The 22,234-nt window shown below is 33.3% G+C and overlaps 5 protein-coding genes across 6 annotated transcripts; 3 read left to right on the plus strand and 2 right to left on the minus strand.

The window, feature by feature from the left end:
- Positions 1-5: 5 nt before the first annotated feature.
- On the minus strand, positions 6-1,899 carry LOC132708789 (synaptophysin-like). Its single transcript, XM_060681367.1, has 4 exons — positions 1,619-1,899; positions 1,257-1,538; positions 1,027-1,194; positions 6-969 (listed from the first exon to the last, which is right to left on the minus strand). The coding sequence occupies exons 1-4, from the start codon at positions 1,676-1,678 to the stop codon at positions 862-864; spliced, it is 618 nt and encodes a 205-aa protein (XP_060537350.1). The 5' UTR covers positions 1,679-1,899; the 3' UTR covers positions 6-861.
- A 1,179-nt stretch (positions 1,900-3,078) lies between these two features.
- Positions 3,079-4,823, plus strand: LOC132695612 (dnaJ protein homolog 1). The gene is made up of 2 exons (XM_060659966.1): positions 3,079-4,066; positions 4,307-4,823. Exons 1-2 carry the CDS (start codon positions 3,236-3,238, stop codon positions 4,538-4,540), a joined length of 1,065 nt encoding a protein of 354 aa, XP_060515949.1. The 5' UTR covers positions 3,079-3,235; the 3' UTR covers positions 4,541-4,823.
- A 1,559-nt stretch (positions 4,824-6,382) lies between these two features.
- Positions 6,383-17,252, minus strand: LOC132708557 (lysine-specific demethylase 5). 2 transcript variants are annotated; one of them, XM_060680927.1, is made up of 9 exons: positions 16,812-17,252; positions 16,385-16,688; positions 15,815-16,189; positions 15,611-15,760; positions 15,384-15,548; positions 15,047-15,325; positions 14,341-14,918; positions 11,904-12,141; positions 6,383-11,825 (listed from the first exon to the last, which is right to left on the minus strand). In XM_060680927.1, the coding sequence occupies exons 2-9, from the start codon at positions 16,634-16,636 to the stop codon at positions 9,078-9,080; spliced, it is 4,785 nt and encodes a 1,594-aa protein (XP_060536910.1). In that variant the 5' UTR covers positions 16,637-16,688; positions 16,812-17,252; the 3' UTR covers positions 6,383-9,077. The 2 variants fall into 2 exon arrangements, with proteins under 2 accessions (XP_060536910.1, XP_060536909.1); XM_060680926.1 differs by having other exon boundaries at positions 16,385-17,252.
- Positions 17,253-17,587: 335 nt separating this feature from the next.
- LOC132708558 (dual specificity mitogen-activated protein kinase kinase dSOR1) lies at positions 17,588-20,327 on the plus strand. The gene is made up of 5 exons (XM_060680928.1): positions 17,588-17,822; positions 17,926-18,562; positions 18,624-18,953; positions 19,005-19,104; positions 19,157-20,327. Exons 1-4 carry the CDS (start codon positions 17,722-17,724, stop codon positions 19,098-19,100), a joined length of 1,164 nt encoding a protein of 387 aa, XP_060536911.1. The 5' UTR covers positions 17,588-17,721; the 3' UTR covers positions 19,101-19,104; positions 19,157-20,327.
- Positions 20,328-20,770: 443 nt separating this feature from the next.
- Positions 20,771-22,058, plus strand: LOC132708758 (large ribosomal subunit protein uL22). Its single transcript, XM_060681315.1, has 4 exons — positions 20,771-20,829; positions 21,018-21,109; positions 21,295-21,567; positions 21,848-22,058. The coding sequence occupies exons 1-4, from the start codon at positions 20,778-20,780 to the stop codon at positions 22,022-22,024; spliced, it is 594 nt and encodes a 197-aa protein (XP_060537298.1). The 5' UTR covers positions 20,771-20,777; the 3' UTR covers positions 22,025-22,058.
- Positions 22,059-22,234: the final 176 nt, after the last annotated feature.

The following is a 22,234-nucleotide window of genomic DNA, read 5'->3' on the forward strand; positions in this document are numbered from 1 at the left end:
AATAACAAAGTTTATAACAAAACCATATTATTAATGAATACTGAAAAAACTACAAAAAAATAAGCTATGGTATAAAAATAGGACATTAGATCTACCAATTTGCGTTGGAGGGAGATAAACAAATAAAAAAAGATAATTTAAGTAAATACTAAGTTACTTTAACTTAAAACACATAATATTCACATTTGTATTTCACCTATGCAAACCTTAAGTGTTGCATACATTGCCATATTATTCATCTACTTTCACAATTTTGTCTACCCAAATCCTACATTTTTTAATAATATTCCTAAATATGGCAAAAAATGAATTAAAAAAACACCTTTTTACATTAATAAGTATTGAGTAGTTATGGTAACTTAAATGTTTTATGGTATATTATTCACAAAATAGAATAGGCTGTAACCGAGTTTCACTGGTTCCTGTTTCTGTTAGAAATGCTGGAACATACCAGCTTTGGTGAATGGGCAATAAAAGTGAAGATATGTTCATAATTGTTAAGGGTTATTCTCCTACTTCTTGTGCAATCTGAAGTCATATACAATTTGACAGTACAACCATAAATCTTCATCAACTTAATTATAGTATGGTTTATGGACATTGAAAAAATTCAACTTTAGTGACTACCAAAAATTAAACAGAAACTTTTATGTTAAGTATTTTAATTTTTTTTTGTTTTTACTCATCCTTCCTGGGTTCCAAAATATCTAAAAACATTAATAATTCTTGGTTTTCAATGCTTCAAAAATAAAAACCTCTTTGGCCCAGCTGTGAATAAAAAAATGAAATAAAATAACAAACATGAACTCACAATGGACTAGTTGTTTGGAGTGAAAAAACAATTCATTGAAAATAAATGATTTATATGCCACTTGTTGTCTGAGTTGCTGGATCTTGGAACCAAGTAGTCTCTTTGTACAAAAACCATAAATCTGCAGCCCATAAAAAGAAATTTAGAAATCCAAAAATCTAAAAATAAATATATTAAAAATTATGAACTAAAAAATTAATTAAATGTATAAATACCACAGATATATTGAGAGTAGAATAGCTACTGTTACTAGTTAAAAGGCAGCACTCAGGAGGTTTGATAATAGGGCCTTGGGTTGCTGATTTTAACCCTGTTAATCCATTTGCCCATGCTGCACTGCTCGATACCCACAGAACTCCAAAAAATACGGTAATAAGGAAATCCTAAATATTAAAAAACACCATTAAAAGACTGTGTTCTATCATGTCACAATTAGTAAACTTACATAGAGAGGCAACTTTTTGTTTGTTTTGTAAGCCTCATCCATTTTTGCATATACAAACATAATTCCTAAAGCATACAACATTGCTAAGACACCAGTCGCCACAAAAAATTTGGCATCAGAAGAAAAATCATTTTTTACAGATATTGTACAATTGCCATTTTGAACAACTATTTCCTCGACAACTGAAAACGGATATGAGAAATCAATCTTTTCCTCTGTGCAACTGAATATGATATAACCACTGTAGCTTGTGATAGTTGCGAATGCACATATTGAAAATATCTAAAATTATAATTGCCTTTACTGTTACTTTAAGACGGCCCACACTATTAGGTTCAATAAATTGTATGGTCAGAACTTACAAAATGTAGAATTCTCATGACTCCTCGAGGCTCTTGAAATGCTGATAAATTAAAATCCATTTTGCTTTATGAAGTATATCTAAGCAGATATTAATAGGCTAAAAAATAGGGGTATACACAAAATGTTCCCAATTAGAGAAGTAAACTTTTGTCTAAAGTTTTAATTAATAGCCTCCCCTTTCTGAATATTATGCTAAACGTAAAAACAATTATTTGACGGCATGAAGGAGTGCTTCTAATGATGAGTAAAAATTATTATTAACTGTCACCGAAACTGGCGGAATGTTATACTCTGGATCGGCTCACACCATACACCATGGGTCGACTTGATTTTTGATTTTTTTAAATTTTATTTATTTATTATTTTTTCAGAAAATATTTTTGAACAAAATTTATCGCAATGCAACATAACTATAGCAATTATATTGGAAAAATTTTGGCTGGTTATATACACAACCTACAAAGAGAAATAACTTGTCACATTGTTTAAATAATAATGGCAATAGTTAAACTTTTAATTTTATTAATTTGATCTAGTATTCTATTTTGTAAAAGACTGCAATGTCCACATTAAAATTTTGAAAATCCCGCGTTTCCGACAACAAACGTCACTTGGTCAATAAAAGATGGCGTCAACCATCGTCGTAACATTGAATTTTTTTAAGGGTTCTCGGTGAATTAAACGATAGATTAATAAGCCTTATGTTATCTTATAAGATAGCTACTAGAAATATAGAGGCGCTGCCTATGCCAGGAACTTATGAAGCAACTACGAAAAAAACTATAAAAAAAAGTCCATTCAACATGCGCATGCACGAGATTTGAAATCTCGTTTTTAACCAATGGCAATGCGGCATTCTGCCACCAACAGGGGCATTAGATGATTGTTAATAAGTGTGGATGTGGTATTTTTCCGGCAGTATTTTGTCAAATTATCCCTAGATCTCGTTAAAACTTCTTTGAAAACGAGTTAATTGTGAGGAAATCGTTGTTTAGAAAAAAATAGTCTAAGTGTAGGTGAGTGAGTGAAATGTAGAGGCATGCGCGGAAAATAATTACCTTCTCCACGAAAATATCAATCCCACCTGCGGCGCATCAATTTTTAGCGTAGTAAGACCACTGTATTAAATTATTTAACAGCTATATAGTCATAACAACTTGTCAGCGTTCAAAAAATTATGTGCCATTTTTTACAAGCAGATTTACATAGCAGCACAATCATTAATTAATAAAGTGCTATCTGAATAATACGTCTTAATAATAAGGTAAAGTATTCTTTTAGTACTTTTTTTTTGTTTGATCACTTTCACATTGTGTGAAATAAGAAATACTATTAACTTCTGATTCTAAATCAAACGGCATTTTTGTTCCATGTCAAGCAAAAACCCATACGCCTTCGCCGACTATGTACTGCTGTCAAATTCCCGAACATTCGTGTGCGTTCTAGATATAACATTTAAATATAAAAGAAAGTTGCGACGCGCATCAACGGGAGAGTGTTATTCACTTCGAAATAGACTAAACTAATCTGCAAGCGATTTTGACGTAGGATTTTGTGTTGTGTGCATCGTTAACATCTGTTCGTGTGTTAATTACTTTCCGTGAGTGTTATACAAAATGGGCAAAGATTACTACAAGATATTAGGAATTGCCAAGGATGCGAATGATGACGAGATCAAAAAGGCCTATAGAAAATTGGCTCTTAAGTACCATCCGGATAAGAATAAATCACCTGGAGCAGAAGAGAAGTTTAAGGAAGTGGCTGAAGCTTATGAAGTGCTTTCGGACAAGAAAAAGCGTGATATTTATGATACTTATGGCGAAAAAGGATTGAAGGGTGGTGCGGGAGCAGCAGGTGGCGGCAATGGAGATGCAAACAACTTCTCCTATACTTATCATGGCGATCCGCGGGCGACATTTGCTCAATTTTTCGGAAATTCAAGTCCATTCTCTGCGTTCTTTGATTTTGGCAACAATGGAAGAATGTTTGGGATGCACGAGGATGATATGGATGTTGATGATCCATTTTCTGGTCCTTACGCTATGGGCCCTGGTGGCCCACGTGCTGGTCCAGGGGGGGCATTTAGAAGCCATTCCTTTAACTTCCAAAGCCCTAACAGAAACAAAGATAAAATTCAGGACCCAGCTATAGAGCATGATCTGTATGTCTCACTGGATGATATCACCAAGGGATGTGTCAAGAAGATGAAAATTAGCAGGAGAGTATTACAACCAGACGGAACAACAAAGAAAGAAGATAAGGTGTTAACCATCAATGTGAAACCAGGATGGAAAGCTGGAACAAAAATTACATTCCAAAAGGAAGGTGATCAAAGTAGAAATAAAATTCCTGCAGACATTGTTTTCATTATTCGTGATAAACCCCATTCTCTCTTCAAACGTGAAGGAAGTGATATCAGATACACAGCAAAGATTTCACTTAAACAGGTAAATATATTTATATAAAAGATTGGCCTTTGTTTTATTAAAATTTTGCACTCAGTTTTATTATAAAATTAGGATTTCAATATTGTTCTAAATTTAGCTTTACTTGACCTACTCTGACGCCAGCAACCAAAAATAATGTCGTGGCTATTTTAGGTCCTTACCTACTCCCATGTAGTTTTTATCGGAAATTTAAATTTATATTTTTTTTTTCAAAATATTTATTTTGCGCATTTGTTTTAGGCTTTGTGTGGGTGTACAGTGGAAGTTCCAACAATGTCTGGTAAAACAATTCCTTTACATTATACCAATGAAGTGATAAAACCAAACACAGTGAGACGCATCCAAGGTTATGGATTACCGCTGCCCAAGGAACCATCACGTCGGGGTGACCTAATTGTTAATTTTGACATCAAATTTCCTGAACAACTGTCTCAATCGGTTAAAGATATTTTGTATGATACTTTACCAAATTAACTGAAACTGGAGTATATTTATTAATTTAAATTGTGTGAATGGTGTTGTACGTTTTAGTACAAGTGTGGGAGGTGTAAAATTTTATAATTTTGTTTGTTAATTCAGAATAATTGTTTAGAGTTTATTATTACTTTAGGTTTAGTTAAATCCGCCCAATTCAGGTGGATACTATTTATATTCATAAATCAATATGGGCAAACTATTAAGGTAAAGATTTGTTACTTTACAAGAACTGTTTACAACTGGTCTGAAATATAGTTCAATAAATTATTTTTTATGTAAAGTGTTTGTTGTGCTTTACTTAATGGAATTTTAACATATAAAAATCACCTAACCTCCATTTTTCAGTGTTTGATAACTTTTGGTTAATTATTAATGCAACGCAATTTGTTAAAACTATAAATAAATTATTACAGAAGCAATAGTCTTATTAATTTGATAAAATAGTGAAATTTTTGCGGGTGGTATTATCAGAAAAAAAACTGCTCCATGCACTCAACATTAATAATTTGTTTCAAAGGGTAAACAAAAAACTGGCATGAATTAAACGGTCAATTTAATTTTTAAAAACAACAGTATGGAGAATCTCTTGTATATTAATAATTAACTCGCCATGTTTGTTTAAGAATTTGACTAAAAATTATTTAATAATATTAATTTTAAAGGCGACCGTTTCTTTTTAAATAAATATTAGATCGCAGAATTGAGTCAATAAAGGTTGAGTGAATTTTTTCTGGGATAATGGTTTTATTTCCATTTTAGAATCAATGTCACCATACCGACGATGGTTTTTTGTCGGTGAAATTTTAGGGTCATTGCCAATGAGAGTAATAATGTAAAAGTTATGTGAAACATCACAGTTTTTAAAATTAGTAAATTTATGAAGCGGAGGGTTAAAATTCTTTAATGCAATAAAATTTGCATCGTTTAGCAATTGGGAGGAGTATCCTGTTATTTTATTCGACTCTGAGTAATCATGGCCTAGAACTCCCATATATGGAGAGTTAAAGAGTTGGCGGCCAATATGATCTATATGTACCAAATTATATGGTCACATGCTGAAGAAATGAGTAGGTATATTCGGCCTTTGCCCACGCAAGCAATTTTTCAAATTTAAAAATATCGGTTTCATCTTACCGTTTATAATCTTATTTTAACCCGATATATTTTTTAACAACCGTTTTATTTTCATATCCATTTTATTCTAGCTGTTCAATAAACGTAATCATTTGAATAATAATACCCAATCAAATTCCAAAGTTTACGTCACCGTGACGAAAATCTAGAAAACCGTGGATTATTTGGACGCAATCTGTTATCGTGTATTTTCAACAAAATGTCAAAGTGTCGTCACGTTTTATGTGCGGTCGAAATGCGCATTTGTATGGGAACGGCCAAGTTTTGGGCGTGTTTCATATGTTCGATTCCGAGTTAGGTATTTTTCATCTCTTACTTAACTGATTCGATGTGAATCGACAAACGATAGCACAGCATACGATATATTAAAAGTGGATGGTTGGAAGGCCCTAAAACAATACACAACACCAATTATTTTTAGAGCTGTTTACTGTTTGGAACAGCTTCGGATACTTAGCGCTTATTTCATTTGCGCCAGTTTAATTTTTTATTTTATGCGTTAAAATATATTAATTTTTTTCTTTATTTATAAAATATATGGTAATCCAAGCCTAATTCATTATTATTATATGTACCAAACCAGCGTCTTAGTTTGAACCAAAAGTATACTTAATTTTTTACAAATATAATTCTATAGCTGCTGAAGTTCTCCCAAGAGCTCGATCTATTCTCAGTGCAAGGAAGGTAAAAGAATAAATGCGTAAATACTGCAAAATTATTTTTATTAACCTCATAAAGACTATCTATATACAGCTGAAACAATAATAGGTATATCAAAATAACTGGTACTTATACATACCACGATTATTACAAATCATTTACGCTCATCATTTGTTTAAAAGTAGAGATTACTCAGCGGAACCGCAATATACCACAAAAATCAATAACAAAATAAGAGGTCTAAAAAATTACTCGCAGGCAAAAGTCGCCAAATTACTATCTTGATGAATGTAAAAGATTTCTATAAAATAAGTACCTATACAAGAAAAAAGTGAACCACCAATAAAGACATAAAAGTACATCTTTAACTGATTAATTTAAATTTTAGGTTGGCGTCCTAAGTTATAAATTTCATGGCAAACCCCGATGGTATAAGTAATCGTAAAAAGTTAGAGCGTAAATTTCACAATTATTATTAGTTTCAAAAAACGGAACCACATAATTCACATAATTTTTAGAGCATAAGAGCATTTATTCTTATTTGTCACACATATTAATCTGATATATTATGGGTTGCAGTGGTGATCTGAAAACTCATTGTAACTTGAAACTCGATTCAATCAATACTACCACAACGGCATCCCATAAATGGAAATTTCGGTGCAATAATTCACATTTTTTTAGGGTTGCTGCGCATTTATTATACAACATATAAAATATACCCTATTTATTGTAGTGTAAGCAACTATGGGAGGAAGCGCTATATAGAAATCTATCAATGAGGAGAACTAGAAGGAAGATAATCGATCAATATTACCGTGGAAGAAGAGATAAAAAACAACTTGTTTTTTTTATTCTACCTATCTCGGGTGATAATCCCAATTACCGGAACATTATCGATTACTTCTGACGCCCAGATCGATAGGTAATTAAATTTTATTGTGCATTTCAACTCTGGGCTACTTGATTTAGCAATTATTAACCGTATCACAATTGGATAAATACACCTGAGATATCGTAGTAATATTTATTATGCGGAAAACAGCGAAAGGACGTTATGGCAGCATAAATAAAAAGATGTGAAAGAATTTGCATTTTTTTCTATTATTTTCTCAGCAATAAGCTATGAAATTTATAGATTAGGCCCGATTATATTGTATTATAATGTACTACTTCTACAAGGAAAAAATATGTGTACCCTAGAGAACTAAACGCAAGACTGCTTTATTGAGCAACTATATTATAATAGGAAGCGATGTTTGTGTGGGCAAAGCTTAAAAAATAGGTGTCCATTTAATAATGTCAAATATTTTTAGACATGTATATAAAAAAAGATATATGTTTAAACTGTTCCATCCAAAAAAGGTCGAAGCGCAAAGAGAAAGATAATTGTAGATGCATTTGGTCGGTAATGAATATTTATATGGTCATTTATACCCACCTACATGCCAAATTTACCATCAACAACCCTTATGTAGATAGGTATATATTTGAAATCAGTGAAAAAGATCTTGAAAATTTAACTTAATGAATCCGTGCAGGTGGCACAATATAAAAAACGACCCTGTTGACGAAAGAAAGTAGTTGTGGTGGAGATCTGGGAAGCCTCGAAATTTTGTTAGTTTCATAATTTTTTTTTAGTTTCTGCAACTTAATGAATGACGTCAAATTCAATTGAAACTCATTAACATAATAACATAATTAAAGAGTTACTCAAATAAAGCATTAAGTCTATAGCGAAAGAATTACTTAGGAAGGTAAAATCTCCCATATTAACAAGACAGGGTCACTGACTGGGACCCCTAGGCGTCGAACCTAAGGCTTAACCAATAAATTAATGCGCCACTAAAGGATGCACCGTATCAGTTTTGGGTTACTTTTTCTGAGTGGGAGAGAGTGTCAATCCATTAAACAAAATGAGTGGAAAACTAACCAACACAGTGAGGGACCCTTCTTACGTTCATGTTGGATGATATATAGGTATGGGTGTTTTTAAACTTCCCAAGTAAACTCATTGACTATTTTCATCCAAGGTAAATATATATACAAAATGAATGAATGAATATATTGATGCAATATTTGTACAACATAAACTGCCGTAAATGGTAAAAAGTCACAATATACAAATAAAATTTTGTAGATATAAAAAGTAGGTTTACACATTAATACATTGGCGGCAAATAAAGAATTATAACAGATAAATTAAAACGGGATTCTCAAGAATAAAAAGTATAAGTCGCCTTGTTGGCTTCGGCGAAAAGCTGACCCAATGAAATATAAATGTATTTCACATAATGAATAAATAAGAACATATTCACAGCAGTTTATGTGGGGGTGATACACAATATTTTACACTAAAATTATAATTATCACAACTGAAACAAGTTTGTAAGAACACATACCAAGGGTGAAACACTTGGAGCTTGTCTAACCACTGAAACATTTCAAATACGAATAAAATACCAATTAGAGATAGATGTTCATTAAAACACTACCGTGGGATTGCAACGGTTATACCTAAGCCAGTAAATAGGGATTTTTCTGTGACAAAAATACTATTTGGATATCGACTGCGACACCGCAAGAAAAATAGTCCAGTTATAGTTCATTATAAATCCTCCCATTCGCAACTAACTTTTTTTTTCTTTCTTGTGGTGGCACGATCGGCATCCGGGTGCTGTTTTTATCACAAAACTCGGTACTCTTTTCCCTAACGACCGGTCTATTGATCTGTCTGTCACTAAGAAATATCTTTCGAAGTGGAAGGCTGAGTCGAATCGGGTGATCGGGGACTACTGGACCTGCTCTCGTCTGGGGTCTCGACACTTTCGAATGTTGTCGTACGCGAACATGCCATACATATATAATCTTCGTCTTCATTGATATCTTCGACAGATAAACCAACGCACGCCATATGAAACCATTGTTCGCAACCGCCATCGCATTGAACCCAGTCTACGTTCTGACCTGTTGGTTTCAAACAACCGTTGGCTGCGCAATCCTCATCCTCGCTATCGCTACTATTCGAAGCGGTAGATTGACATCGTCGCCCTCTACGTTTCCTTTGTTTCTTTTGTAAACCGTCCTTGTTATTTTGTTGTTTACGCCCTCGCATTTTTTTCTCGCCCTCCAATTTCAACGATTTGACCGTTTTTTTAGTCGAATCGACAAGTTCTTCGGATATACGTTTCCGGCCCCTCTTTTTTGGAGCCGGTTTCAAATGCGAGTCGAAATCGATTAACATAATTTCGCGTTCCTCCCTGGAAGCTAACATCAACTTCCACAGAGCGTAAGTTTCGTCCAAATACACTTCAAGTAGGTCACCTTCCATGAGAAGGTCCTCCATTTGTTTCTTAATGTCCGGATGAATTCGCAGGACGTTGTCTTCGTCAGTTTTGGGAAGATGAAGGCTGTAGGCGTGTTCACCCATCCTATCATCCGAATCTCTTGAAGATTCGCGGGAACCATCATCTGAATCGTTAATTCCGCTGTCGCAAGTCACGCCATCTTCGACTACCCCACTAAATGGGGTGATTTCTTGTACTCTTTGGTGTAACTCCGGGTTTTTCGAAGCGCGTTTTAATTCAGTGGAAATTATTTTTTCCGTTCTCTGTTTGGCCGCTGCTTCGGTGCATTTTTGGCTAAGAGATATTAATCTTAATTTTGCTCTTTCAAGCTCAGGATTTTGAAGCAGTTGCCGAGCCCGATCTTGCCAATTCATGGCCCTTTCAGTTAGACATTGCAAAGCTTCGCCTTCCGGTACTCGGACATAAAGTTTTTGCAAGGACATCAGCAGGCTTAAAATTATATCTAGGCGGGGCCTTTTGGTTCTTTGGCAATTTGGGCAAAGATATTTGCAATCCTTAAAAGCGATACTTATGGCGATACTAACGAAGCTGCCTTTAAACTTGGTAGAAGCGACTTTAGGAAGTTGAGTGCAGGAAGAGTGAAACCAGTCTTGGCAAAGTTCGCACTTCATCATTATCCCAAAAACACCTCTGCCGCAAATGCAGTAGGTAGTACCAGCATCATTGGGATCCAAAGTTTTTAACCTGTTTACAATTCGCAACTTTCTAATCATCGACATTTCTGATTCTTCAGCTTCTTTAAACAAAGCCACCACCGTGGCTGGATCCATGGTATTAGTCAAAGCAATAGATTTGATATCCTCATCGATATTCTTGCCTTTTTTAGTATTTTTGATACTATTCGGCAAAACTGTTCTCGGCGATAACGCTTCCATCAGAGTACAGGCCGAGTTCTTTCTTAAAAACGCGCGACTGGTTTTTTCTTTCCAACTATTAGCGAGTATCAAATAATCGTTCATTCTATCTACTTCAACCAAATGAAGGGTCAATTGCCGACCTTTTTTGATTAATTCCTCCATCGCGCTATAATATGGGTAGTATTCGGCAGAGTTCATTTCTTCTAATTGCCTTAACCAATCTCTTCCCTTTTTCATTGCGTCATATAGTATTCCTTCAGAAGGCAAATGGCAGGAGATTTTCGACGCGTCTTTAATTAATCTATCGACTTGTATCAGTACCCCTGCATCTGAAGATTTCATCACCTCCGCAACTTTTTCCTCCCACTCTTGGCTTTGTTGCAATACCAATTGAAGATTCGATAATTCCTCTTCCATTTCCGGATGTGGCGGCATAGAGCATCCTTCTTGAATCTGATTTTTGATAGCATCCAATCCCATTATGTCAGTTTTATTCTTATAGTTCTCTAAATCCTTCATCCATTGGACTTGTCTAATTCTGATGTTAATCAATTTCAACGCCGGAAGTTCGATGCAGAGTCCGTTACCGTGGACTTGACACTCCTCCAAGTCCATTAGAGAATTCTCTCTTAACGACTGCATTAGTAGTTGCTCGCTTTTAGATTCGAACTTTTGCGTCTGTTCTAACAAAACCCTGATGCTTTTGGCCTCTTCTAACACGCACGCTAAACTATCGATTTCTTCGCAAAACAATGTCAACTCTTCGACAGTAAGTTTGTACTTGGCCTCGTTCGAATTCCTAGTCCTCGTACGCATTTTGTTTAAATCTAATTGATGAATAACGCTAGCGCATTTTTCGGCATCTATTACGGCACTCGTGAGTGTCTGCAGTAATTCGCATTTGGGAAACTTCTTCCCGTCTGCTTCATTCAATAGCGCTTTTAAATCAATTAAATTGAGGGTTTTGGGAGTATTTGGATCGAGTGCGTCTTTCACTTTAGCTACCCAATGATCAAATGATTCAGCTTTCAGTTTCAACGCTTTCAACATTACGGGTAATTCGTCGAGGGTGTAGCGATATCTGAGAGTTCTGTTAGTCGGCGGACATTCGCAAAGATTCTTATAGTGTCGTAAACAAACCAAGGTAGTCGTTGAACAAGAGCAAGTCATGGCCGATAAGAAACATGTAGTTTTACATACCTCGCATTGTCTCTCGTCGTCAGGGAGTAATTCGAATGCCTCCCTCTCCGCATTGGTAACCCCCTAATGAAAAATATGCAACCGATAATGTCCAAACTTATTTAATAAATGTAAGAATCTTTAAATCGAAAATAATCTTACCCAATCTAAAAGAGTTTTACGAAGCTTCTTTTCTGTGTCGACCATGACAAGCATGTCCTGATATGTCGCAGCTGCGATCGTGAGATCAAGTTTATCATTGTCCAGCGCCATCTTACATACCAATTCATCATGAGAAAAGACGCAAAACCTTCGTAAATGTGAATAATGTAACACACACTCCCGCCCCATTCTCAACCAATCGGCCGGTGCAAAATTTACGGCCTCAGCGAAATTGTAGCTAAAAAATACAAAGTAAACCATTAAACCACTCCGAAATTTTTCGGCTCCATCGATTTGCGTCTTGAATCCATAAACGATCGAATTAAAGCAAATATTTAGTTAAATTATTAAAAAGTTTCTTCATTTTTTTTTCTCAAATAATCGGAAATGTTTAAAACGTGTTAATAAACCTTTTTTTTAACGGAAGTAAAATAATGATCCTTGTGGCTATGGTTAGGCACGCCCCAAGTAATTTTATATCACTCCATTGTAAATAGGTAATTTCCAGCCGAGCGCTTATGATTTTCTAAACAATCAGAATAGCTGGTACAATTTTGTTTTTTTTTTTAATAGCAAAATAAAATAAGTACGAACCCAGTTTCTAAGTTATAATAAATAGTTAAAAAAATTAGTTTTGGTTAGTTACAAAATAATTATAACGGAGGCAGTTGTGACAGATCATTATGGACAATAGGTTATTTGACAGATTTCTGACAATGACATTTGATTTTTGAATGATGCATAAAGATGTCCTGAAAAAGTATTTACTTTTAATTATTTCATTTATTTCACGTGTTTTCTTCGGATCATTTTAATCTAAGTAAAAATTTTACATTATTTATTAGTATCGGTGGATTCACGCAAGCATTTATTAACATTAACACTAATTTAAAAGTTAGAGTAAAAAGTGAAATAGTTCTTCAACGAATCCAGAGGAACATTCAACTCCATTAAAGAGTTAGGCAGCTTTTAACTTTTCATTAATTTCTAAAGTGAAACCAAATTTGTCTTATGTTTCAAACTCAACAACTGAAAAACCATTTTTGGATTGTTTGTTATTTTCTGCAAGAGATAGAAAGAGATGAAATTATTTACTTTAAAGAACAATTACTTGACAAGTAAACCTGCGCCCAGTTTCAGATTGACTTAAGAGTGTTGTTAATTGATTCAAATTTTGTTAGAGCAAGCAAAAATCCAGCAAAAACATTACTTCAAAATTTATAAAAAATTTGATGTATTGGGTTTTTTTTTTTCAATCTAGGAGCATTCAGAGGATTTGGGAACAGAGATTCTTTTACACACTAAATATCAAAGGTTAATAGGAGTTAAGTTAGCGTTTAGCTGCAATTTACCCGATGAAAAAATTTATAAAAAAAACTGTAGTATCGTAAATACGAGGATAATTCTCATAAAATTTACTTCTACAAATCCATGGTATTCGAAACCTGGGAGGAGATATTTTAAGGAGACTACAATAAATCCCAGTTTCCTCTACAAATTTATATCCCTACATAATTCCTTAACCAAACACAAAGATGAAGGTTCTAATAAAGAAGAAAAAGGTCTAATTATAACTTTTACCACTCGAAATATTTTTAAGAATCTTGATATTGAATATAATTTTAATTTGTACAAGAAAGAGAGGCTTAGGAATATTTAGGAAATAGTAAAAACTATTTTTTTCCTTACAATTATATAATGTGTACAATAAAACTGGTTTATTTTAGATGTAGAATCAACCTTTAAAACCAATTTCCAAACACCTTGTATATAGCAAATAGCCAATTTGTGTTTTTTTCTGTGAAGATCACTTTAATTTAAAGTACAAAATATTAATTATTTACCTGCATTCTGACGACATAATAATTAAATTGCGAATGGTCTGTTCATATTACCTATCTGTGTGACGTTAGATTTCAACGTTGCTTTATTTTCTGAAACCGTTACCTATCACAAGCATCACTATCACCGATTGATAGTCTTAAAATCGCGAAACCTAAAGTAAACATTTTCAATTACACTTATTTAAGGACAAGTGACGTCATCACAGGAATATCAATATAATGTTTTCAGTGCACCTAAAGGAAAGTTAACTTTTTCCTTAAATAAATAACTTATTAGTTTTTTAGTCATACAAATCTAAATCACTAGTAAAAACAACCTAATAAATTTTATATCATTTTTTTCTACTGTTTTATTTGGCAATATTCTAAAAAATTGATGCAAAACATAAATTTAAATTTAATTACAATTACAAACAAAATGTGACAAAAGGATTCAATTGCCCAATAACTTAAAGCAAATTATGCAAATCAAAATATATATATATATATATATATATATATATATATATATATATATATATATATATATATATATATATATATATATATATATATATATATATATATATATATATATATATAGGAAAGCTTACCCTTGATTAAATCCGGCATGATAGGCTCTAGGAAATGTGACCACAAATTCCCCAGCATGTTGATCAGTTCGATATACGGGTACACCAGCGTTCATTAGTATATTTGGGTTCATAATGGTAACCAACTGATGAAGCAAATCAGGTTGAGAGTGAAAAAGTTCAGGGGCAGCAGACTTCATAGTTTCTTCAAAAGATTCTGCTTTACTTCCTGGAACCCCATACCAAGTCTTTGCCTCGCCCCAATGAAGATAATTGATGGAATAACTCCAGTGATCTTCATTATGCCAGCAAAAAGTTGCGAAGCACATTCCAACATACATCCAAGGAACTTTCATTCCAGATATGTCTGCATTGATATAACCTAAAACGGAGCCTTCTAAAACTGGCAAATTGTTTAAATTCCAGCTAGATTCGGCATATTCTTTATCTCCTTGAAGTAAATTGGCTGATGACTTTGTTGGAAAACCAGAACCGTGATCCATTGTATGCAAATCTGCCCCATATTCCACAGTAACATCCTCGTCTATAGACGACACTATCCGCCAAAATTCACGCTCAACAGTACTTGTGGGAACCATCTGAAAGGATTAAAAAATTTAATGAACACCGAGGTCCAGTGCATGTGCACTAAAAAAACAATTCAGTCTTAAAAAATTAATTAGAACTTTCATTTTTCATGTCAAGAAATAGAAAGATTGAGACTTACATGTACTGGCATGTTGAAGTAGTCACACTTAAACTGATCTGCCATTTCGCCAAATTGTTGTAAAGTATATTCTCTCTGTGCTTGTTCAAAACCAAAAGCCTCAGTAGGTTTAGAAACTTCTTCAGCAACACATTTGGGACATCTCCAATCGCCTTTGGGAATTTCAGATAATGGAGGCATAAGACAAAATGTATGGTAACTATCGTCGCAACCGTCACACAATAACATATATTCTTCTGCATCACCACGGTTACAGTTGTGGCATACATACTTTGCCAGCTACAAAAAATTTAAAAACTCAACAAAAAGATCCACAGGAGCCAAAACTATGTCTTACAGGGTCAAAGTCGTATTTAATATTTTTGCGGATTTTTATATCCTTTTTATCATCATAGCCTGCCATTTTGGGACCTGCACCATAAAATTGTAGTCTCTTTAATTCTTTGCTTTTCTCATCGTTTTCAGAATCTTCAATTTTTTCCTCTTTTATCTTAAGTTCTATCTAGAATGATAAACATAAATTAAACTTAACAAGAAATCTATTTTTTTTTGGACTAATCATACTTCAGTCTTTTCTTTGTCACTGTTTTCAAATCTCTTAGATCGCCTTGCATTTTTATCTGATGGAGGTTTAACTGCCATACGGTTTATAATCCCATGAGGTTTGTAGTCTTTATCTGTTTTCTCACAAAGTTCATCATTATCTTGGATATTCTAAAAAATTATGATTATTAAGCCAATTTTTTGAGATTTAAAAATTATGCTTACTATGGAAACAGTTTTTCCTTCTTTAAAAACATCATATGGATATAGAAGACGTTCATAATGTTGTTTTAAAATAGTGCCCACATTTTTACCAATCTGATAACCCATGCGAGCAGATACTTTTGACCACTTTCTATTTCTAGTTGCCTCTTCAAATCCACCTTCAAGTTGTACAATTCTGTGTAAGGTATATAAATCCAAAACTCTCCTCTCCACCATAGGAATCTTCAATGAAGATCCCTGAAGTTCCCAAAATTTAGCTATCTGATCCAAGAAATTAAGTTTTACTCGAGTTTTTGCCTCAAGTTCATTGAGTCTTTGTATTCTAGGCGTAAACCTCAATTTATCTACATCTACAGCAAATGGTGGCTGCCATCTCTGAAAATTACCAATGATCTAACTGATTAAATGTAATCATTAATCTTGTTTTAGCTGATTTAAACATAGTTTACACAAAATACATTGAAAACAAAATGTCAAAATATTTTAAAATGGATACCATTATGAAATGTTTCAATTGATTTAAAATAAAGAAACTGCTTCTACTCTATATAAAATGAATATATTGCTTACCCCTGGTGGTTTGATTTTACATATCCCTGTTTTTTCAGCAATAGGTCTTATTTTAGCAATATATGCCAAAGGATCTGAAAATTCATCATCTGTTGGATAAAAGACTGGTGCTTCTGGTGGTACTTCAAATTGAAATGCTTCCTCTTTTACTTGATTGTAGTGTTCATTGCATTTTAGAGGAGAATTTTTGGAACTTCCAGGACTACTTTTATTTAAACCATTTCCATTTAGTTGCTTCTCCTTAGACGTCATTTTGACGCAAGTTTAAATTATTCCAAATAGAACACTTTCCATTGTTTTTATTCTGATAGAAAATACATTAGGTATATGTTTTAAAAAGTTCATAAATTCACAGAGATGAATTTTGATAAGAGGTGTACTAATATTCAACATGTCACATCATGAAAACCAACTTTCGCGATATTACCTGCTTTGAAAAATGTATGGAAATAAACCAGCAACTTCACAAATAAAACGCGAACTGCCGAAAATGATTATTTAACGTCACCCGACATTAACACATAAGTAAAAAGTTATGGAAAAAACGATATAAAACATTTTTATCTATTTTTTTATAGCACAGGAGAACCCGCAAATTAAGTAAACGGAGTCCATCTACTTGCGTTCCCCCACTACTAAATCGATTGTCAGATTAGCAACACAACACAATGTCTCATCACTTAGTTTTAAACATTAGCACACAAACAATTGACACTACATCAATTAGTTTTATCCTAAGTTACTCTTTTTCTTGTTCATAATGCTTCTTTATTAGCCAAAAACGCAATCAAGTTAATCCTTCTTTTAAACCTACCATATTTTAGGTTAGACCTCTTCGGTAGTTGGCAGCAGCGTTGAGGAAATCCGATGTTGCCACAAAACTCTAAAGCAAAAATAACAAAGCTATGTCAAAATAAATTCAAACAATATTATTGCTGCCAAGCTGAATAAAATATTTATCAGAAAGCAAATCAATCCTGATTACAGCAATGAACACTATTTTGTTCACAACCATTGCAAGTTAAAATCCTTGTATCGAATCCGTATTTTATATTCTGCTTTATTTCCTTTCCTAATTTTGTAAAGTTCAATGTAAGACGCTGACTTGGCAGCATCGCACTATGGAGGCTGTACGTGATGTACAAACATCCAGTTGGTTTTTATATACCCACATCAAGTGCATTGCAGCTTATATTTAATGGGGCCAACGTACTAATAATTTTTTTGAGGCAAATAGTCTATGAATCCAACTTGCATCTATTCTATGATTAAGTCAGCTGTCATTTATATATTTTGAATCTGTTTTGCGTATTGTTTCCAAAAGAGTGAGTTCAATAATGTCCAAAAACAAATTGAATCTCACTCTACCACCCGGTTCAATCGATCAGACACCAAATTCTACTCCTACTACTTCCACTTTTCAAGAACCATGCGTCCCGTAAGCCTTTTTAGATTTATTATTTGTAAGATGTGAGCTTGTTTGAAGCAGGCAGTTTCTTCATTTTTCTCTTTACTTTATAATCACTGTAATTTAATTTTAGTGCACCCAATTTAGTAAGAGGCAACAGTATAGATCACCTTACTGCCAGACTTGAAGAATTAGATATGGATGACACTCAAAGACGAAGAATAGAAGTATTTCTTTGCCAAAAAGAAAAAATAGGTGGAGACCTTTCAGATGATGATTTTGAAAAATTAGGAGAATTAGGTTCAGGTAATGGAGGAGTGGTTACTAAAGTGAGACACAAATCAAGTGGCCTAATTATGGCCAGAAAACTCATACACCTGGAGGTAAAACCTGCTATCAAAAAACAAATTATAAGAGAACTAAAAGTTCTTCATGAATGCAATTTTGCACACATTGTTGGATTTTATGGAGCTTTTTATAGTGATGGTGAAATCAGTATTTGCATGGAGTACATGGATGCTGGTTCTTTGGATTTAATTTTAAAAAAGGCTGGCCATATTCCTGAGAACATTTTGGGAAAAATTACTTCTGCTGTTCTGAAAGGGTTAAGCTATTTAAGAGATAAACATGCTATAATGCACAGAGATGTCAAACCTAGTAATATTTTAGTTAATAGTAGTGGGGAAATCAAAATATGTGATTTTGGTGTTTCTGGACAACTTATTGATTCTATGGCCAATTCTTTTGTTGGAACAAGAAGTTATATGTCTGTAAGCATCGATTTATTGTTTCTTATTTTCTTAATATTGTATAATTTATTTTATTTTTAAGCCTGAAAGATTGCAAGGTACACATTATTCAGTGCAAAGTGATATTTGGTCCCTGGGCTTGTCATTAGTGGAAATGGCAATTGGTATGTATCCTATTCCTCCTCCAGATGAAAGAACTTTGGCAGCAAAATTTAAACAATGGAATGAAAGCGATTCACCTGATGGTTCGCAGGCACCTAGACCTATGGCAATTTTTGAGTTACTTGATTACATTGTCAACGAACCTCCTCCTAAGTTACCTTCTGGAATTTTCACAGATGACTTTAAAGATTTTGTTGATAGATGTTTAAGAAAAAATCCAGATGAAAGAGCCGATCTTAAAACATTAATGGTGAGTGATTTTAAAAGCGATTTTGTTGTTACTATTTCCATTTCTTGACAGAGTCATCCATGGATAAAGAAATCTGAGGTTGAAGATGTTAATGTGGCAGATTGGGTGTGTGAAACCATGGAAATTAGGCGACCAACGAAATCTTAGCTTTGTAAGAAATTACCAAACTAACCACAAAACGTTGTTCAAGTGACTGGTTTTAGCTATTGGTAATTTGCATTTCTTTTTATATATGCATGTATTTAAAACGCAATTCCAAAGTCAACAAAGTGGAGTGTCCATCAGTGTAAAATTGAAACTGTGTTGTGTTTTGTTGTGTTTAAAGACGATTTGTAACAAAATTTTACTAAATATTCATTTTTAATAATTTTTTATAGCATCAAAGTGAATGTATATTTCATACTCATTGTTTTGTTTTGTTTGTAAAGTAAATTTTTTGTTAAAATATCAAGAAAAAATGGTCAGTTTTAGTCTAAGGTCAAACCCTTTTTTAAAACTACTTAGACATATTTAGTGCTGTGAACAAGTTATCACATTTTTTAATGCAAAGTACAAAGTCCTTATTTAGGTTTTAAGTAGTGACTTATAATTTTCTGTATCACAAAAAGTTGTCTGTGTCATGTTTTAAATAGATCATATATGAAATTATTACTGACTGGGTAATTCAAATAGAGTGATCCAATTTCTTATTAGTTAAACTAAGAGATAAATTTACATTCATTTTTAAAGTGTTAGTAATATTTGTATATTATTATTTAAAGGTATCATACCAAATTCATGATGTATTTACAGTAATGTATTCAAATATTACCTCAAAGAATATATACATTATGAATGTCTCAGTAATGTAATAAGACTTTTTAAATATTTCATGCCTTTTTGATAAAGTTTGCAAATTCAAAGTAAAGTTTTCTGTTTTCCATGCGCGCATATAGCTGATGATATAGTGGCCCTAGTATGGTGAAAATTCTAGCCTCCAACGGCTATGCTGTTTTGTAGAGGTGGGAATGATATTCCGCGCATACCTCTCACTAACCTGCAGTTTGGGAAATTTTCTTTATAAACAGCGATTTCCACACACTTAACTCATTTTTTATTTATACTCTAGTAAAAAGCTACAACTAAATTGAAATCTGTCAAACTGTCATTGTTCAACGCCGGTATGAATAATTGGCTGAAAACGAGATTTCAAATGATTATTTTTTTTTTGTCCTCGCTTCAAAAATTATCAGTATAGGTTGGCTTCTATATATATCTAGTATTTTATTACATACAGATATGTGTATTAACTTATTAGAAATGCCTGTCGTGTATATGTGATATATTTCGCAAATAAAATATTTTTATTGTGTATAACAAGCACTATAAAAATGAACATACTCAATTGTGTTTTTTACTTTGCGCTGAACGTCACCCACATAAAGTAAAAAAAAGAACTATACTGAATAAAACGGCCACTGCTTAAAGTGTTGGCTGACATACTTGAACACAAAAATACATATTTTTAAAAACTAAAGTAAAAAATGCCTTTCACGTATACATTGCCACCACTATTTATTTCCAAAATTTACGTCACTTTTTGCTCTAGGAACAAGGATGCTATAATATTTAATATGAGAAATAGTTACAGGAATTTATTGAATTTTATTAGTACACACATATTAATAATATTATAATTAATCAAAATTAGCTTGTGCTTTTTAAGAGTACGGTTTTGTCACCAAATGTATAAAAGTCTTTTAAGTTAGGTAATGAGGGAAAAAATTGTCGACTTGGCAACGTCCAAACTATGCAAGCTTGCCAATGTGAGAAACCTAATGGCATATGCTCCAAGTTTCCCTATTTTCAGTTCTTTTATCAGCTTTTTGCGGAATAGGTAGGTTAATGTCTACAAAGAAGAAATTAAATCCAAAAATATCTCCATTATGTAAAGACATCGAGTGCAAAGCTGTAGTCAATTTAAATTGTCGATAAAATAAGTGCTCGTTATATACAGTATTTTTTCGGTTTCGTGAGAATTTGAACTTTATTTTGGTTCTAGTGATTGACGGTTCGTATTTTCAGTTTTCAGCAAAATGGGCCGGTACGCTCGGGAACCTGATAACGCAGGCAAATCGTGCAAGGCACGAGGCTCCAATTTAAGGGTGCACTTTAAGGTTTGTATTTTGTTTACATCAACTTTGTGTCCCTAATATTTCTTTCACCTAACCTCTCATGTCCCTTACATCAAGTTTGTGTCCCTAATATTTCTTTTATCTAACGTTCTCATGTACCATATCAACTAACTATAGTTGTATAGGTGTAATGTCTTTAGCTGATTTCGTTTTTTATTTGTTTTTAGAATACTTGTGAAACAGCTAACGCAATTCGCAAGATGCCTCTAAAAAGGGCTGTAGCCTATCTGAAAAATGTAATTGCTATGAAGGAGTGCATTCCCTTCAGACGTTTTAATGGAGGAGTTGGACGTTGTGCACAAGCAAAGCAATTCGGGACAACTCAAGGTCGATGGCCTAAGAAATCGGCAGAATTCTTATTACAACTATTGAGAAACGCGGAAAGCAATGCCGATTATAGTGGTTTAGATGTTGACAGGCTTGTTGTAGATCACATTCAAGTAAGCAGTTTTGCTTTTATGAAATGTGTGTTTTTGAAAATTTTATTGTTGTCACAATTTTTAGGTTACATGAATATCCTTGTGTATTTATTAAAAATATTCAGTTCCTTTGGTTTTGTGTGTTTAATGTGTGTTTAAAAATATTCAGTTTCTTTGGTTTGTGTTCTTTGCAATTAATTTTATTGAAACCCATTTTTTCTATTATTGCATTTTGTGTGATTCATGTCAATATTGATATTACAATTCTAAAACAGTAGTTTCTAAATTTGTGGTTTTTAAGGTTAACAGAGCTGCCTGCTTAAGACGTCGTACATACCGAGCTCATGGTAGGATAAACCCATACATGTCTTCTCCATGTCACATTGAACTGTGGCTCACGGAAACAGAATCTAATCCAGAATCAGTGGAGAAAACAAGCAAAAAGGGTTCAGGCGATAAGTTGAAGAGAATAAAGTAGTCTGGTGACTCAATAAATGATAATATTTATGAAACCATGTTTATTTCCCCGCCCTGACTTTTTATGAATAAATTTAGGCTTTTTTGTAATAGGCTGCCTATAGTAAGCGTTTTTGAATACTAAGTGCCAAAAAAAAGTTTCAACTTATTTTTTTCTTTTGGTATTGTGGGGGTTAAGCCCCATTTTAAAGATGAGAAAATAATTTGTTGA

The sequence above is a fragment of the Cylas formicarius genome, unplaced genomic scaffold (genome assembly GCF_029955315.1).
Source record: "Cylas formicarius isolate icCylForm1 unplaced genomic scaffold, icCylForm1.1 PGA_scaffold_12__32_contigs__length_19106922, whole genome shotgun sequence".
Classification (NCBI taxonomy): domain Eukaryota; kingdom Metazoa; phylum Arthropoda; class Insecta; order Coleoptera; family Brentidae; genus Cylas; species Cylas formicarius.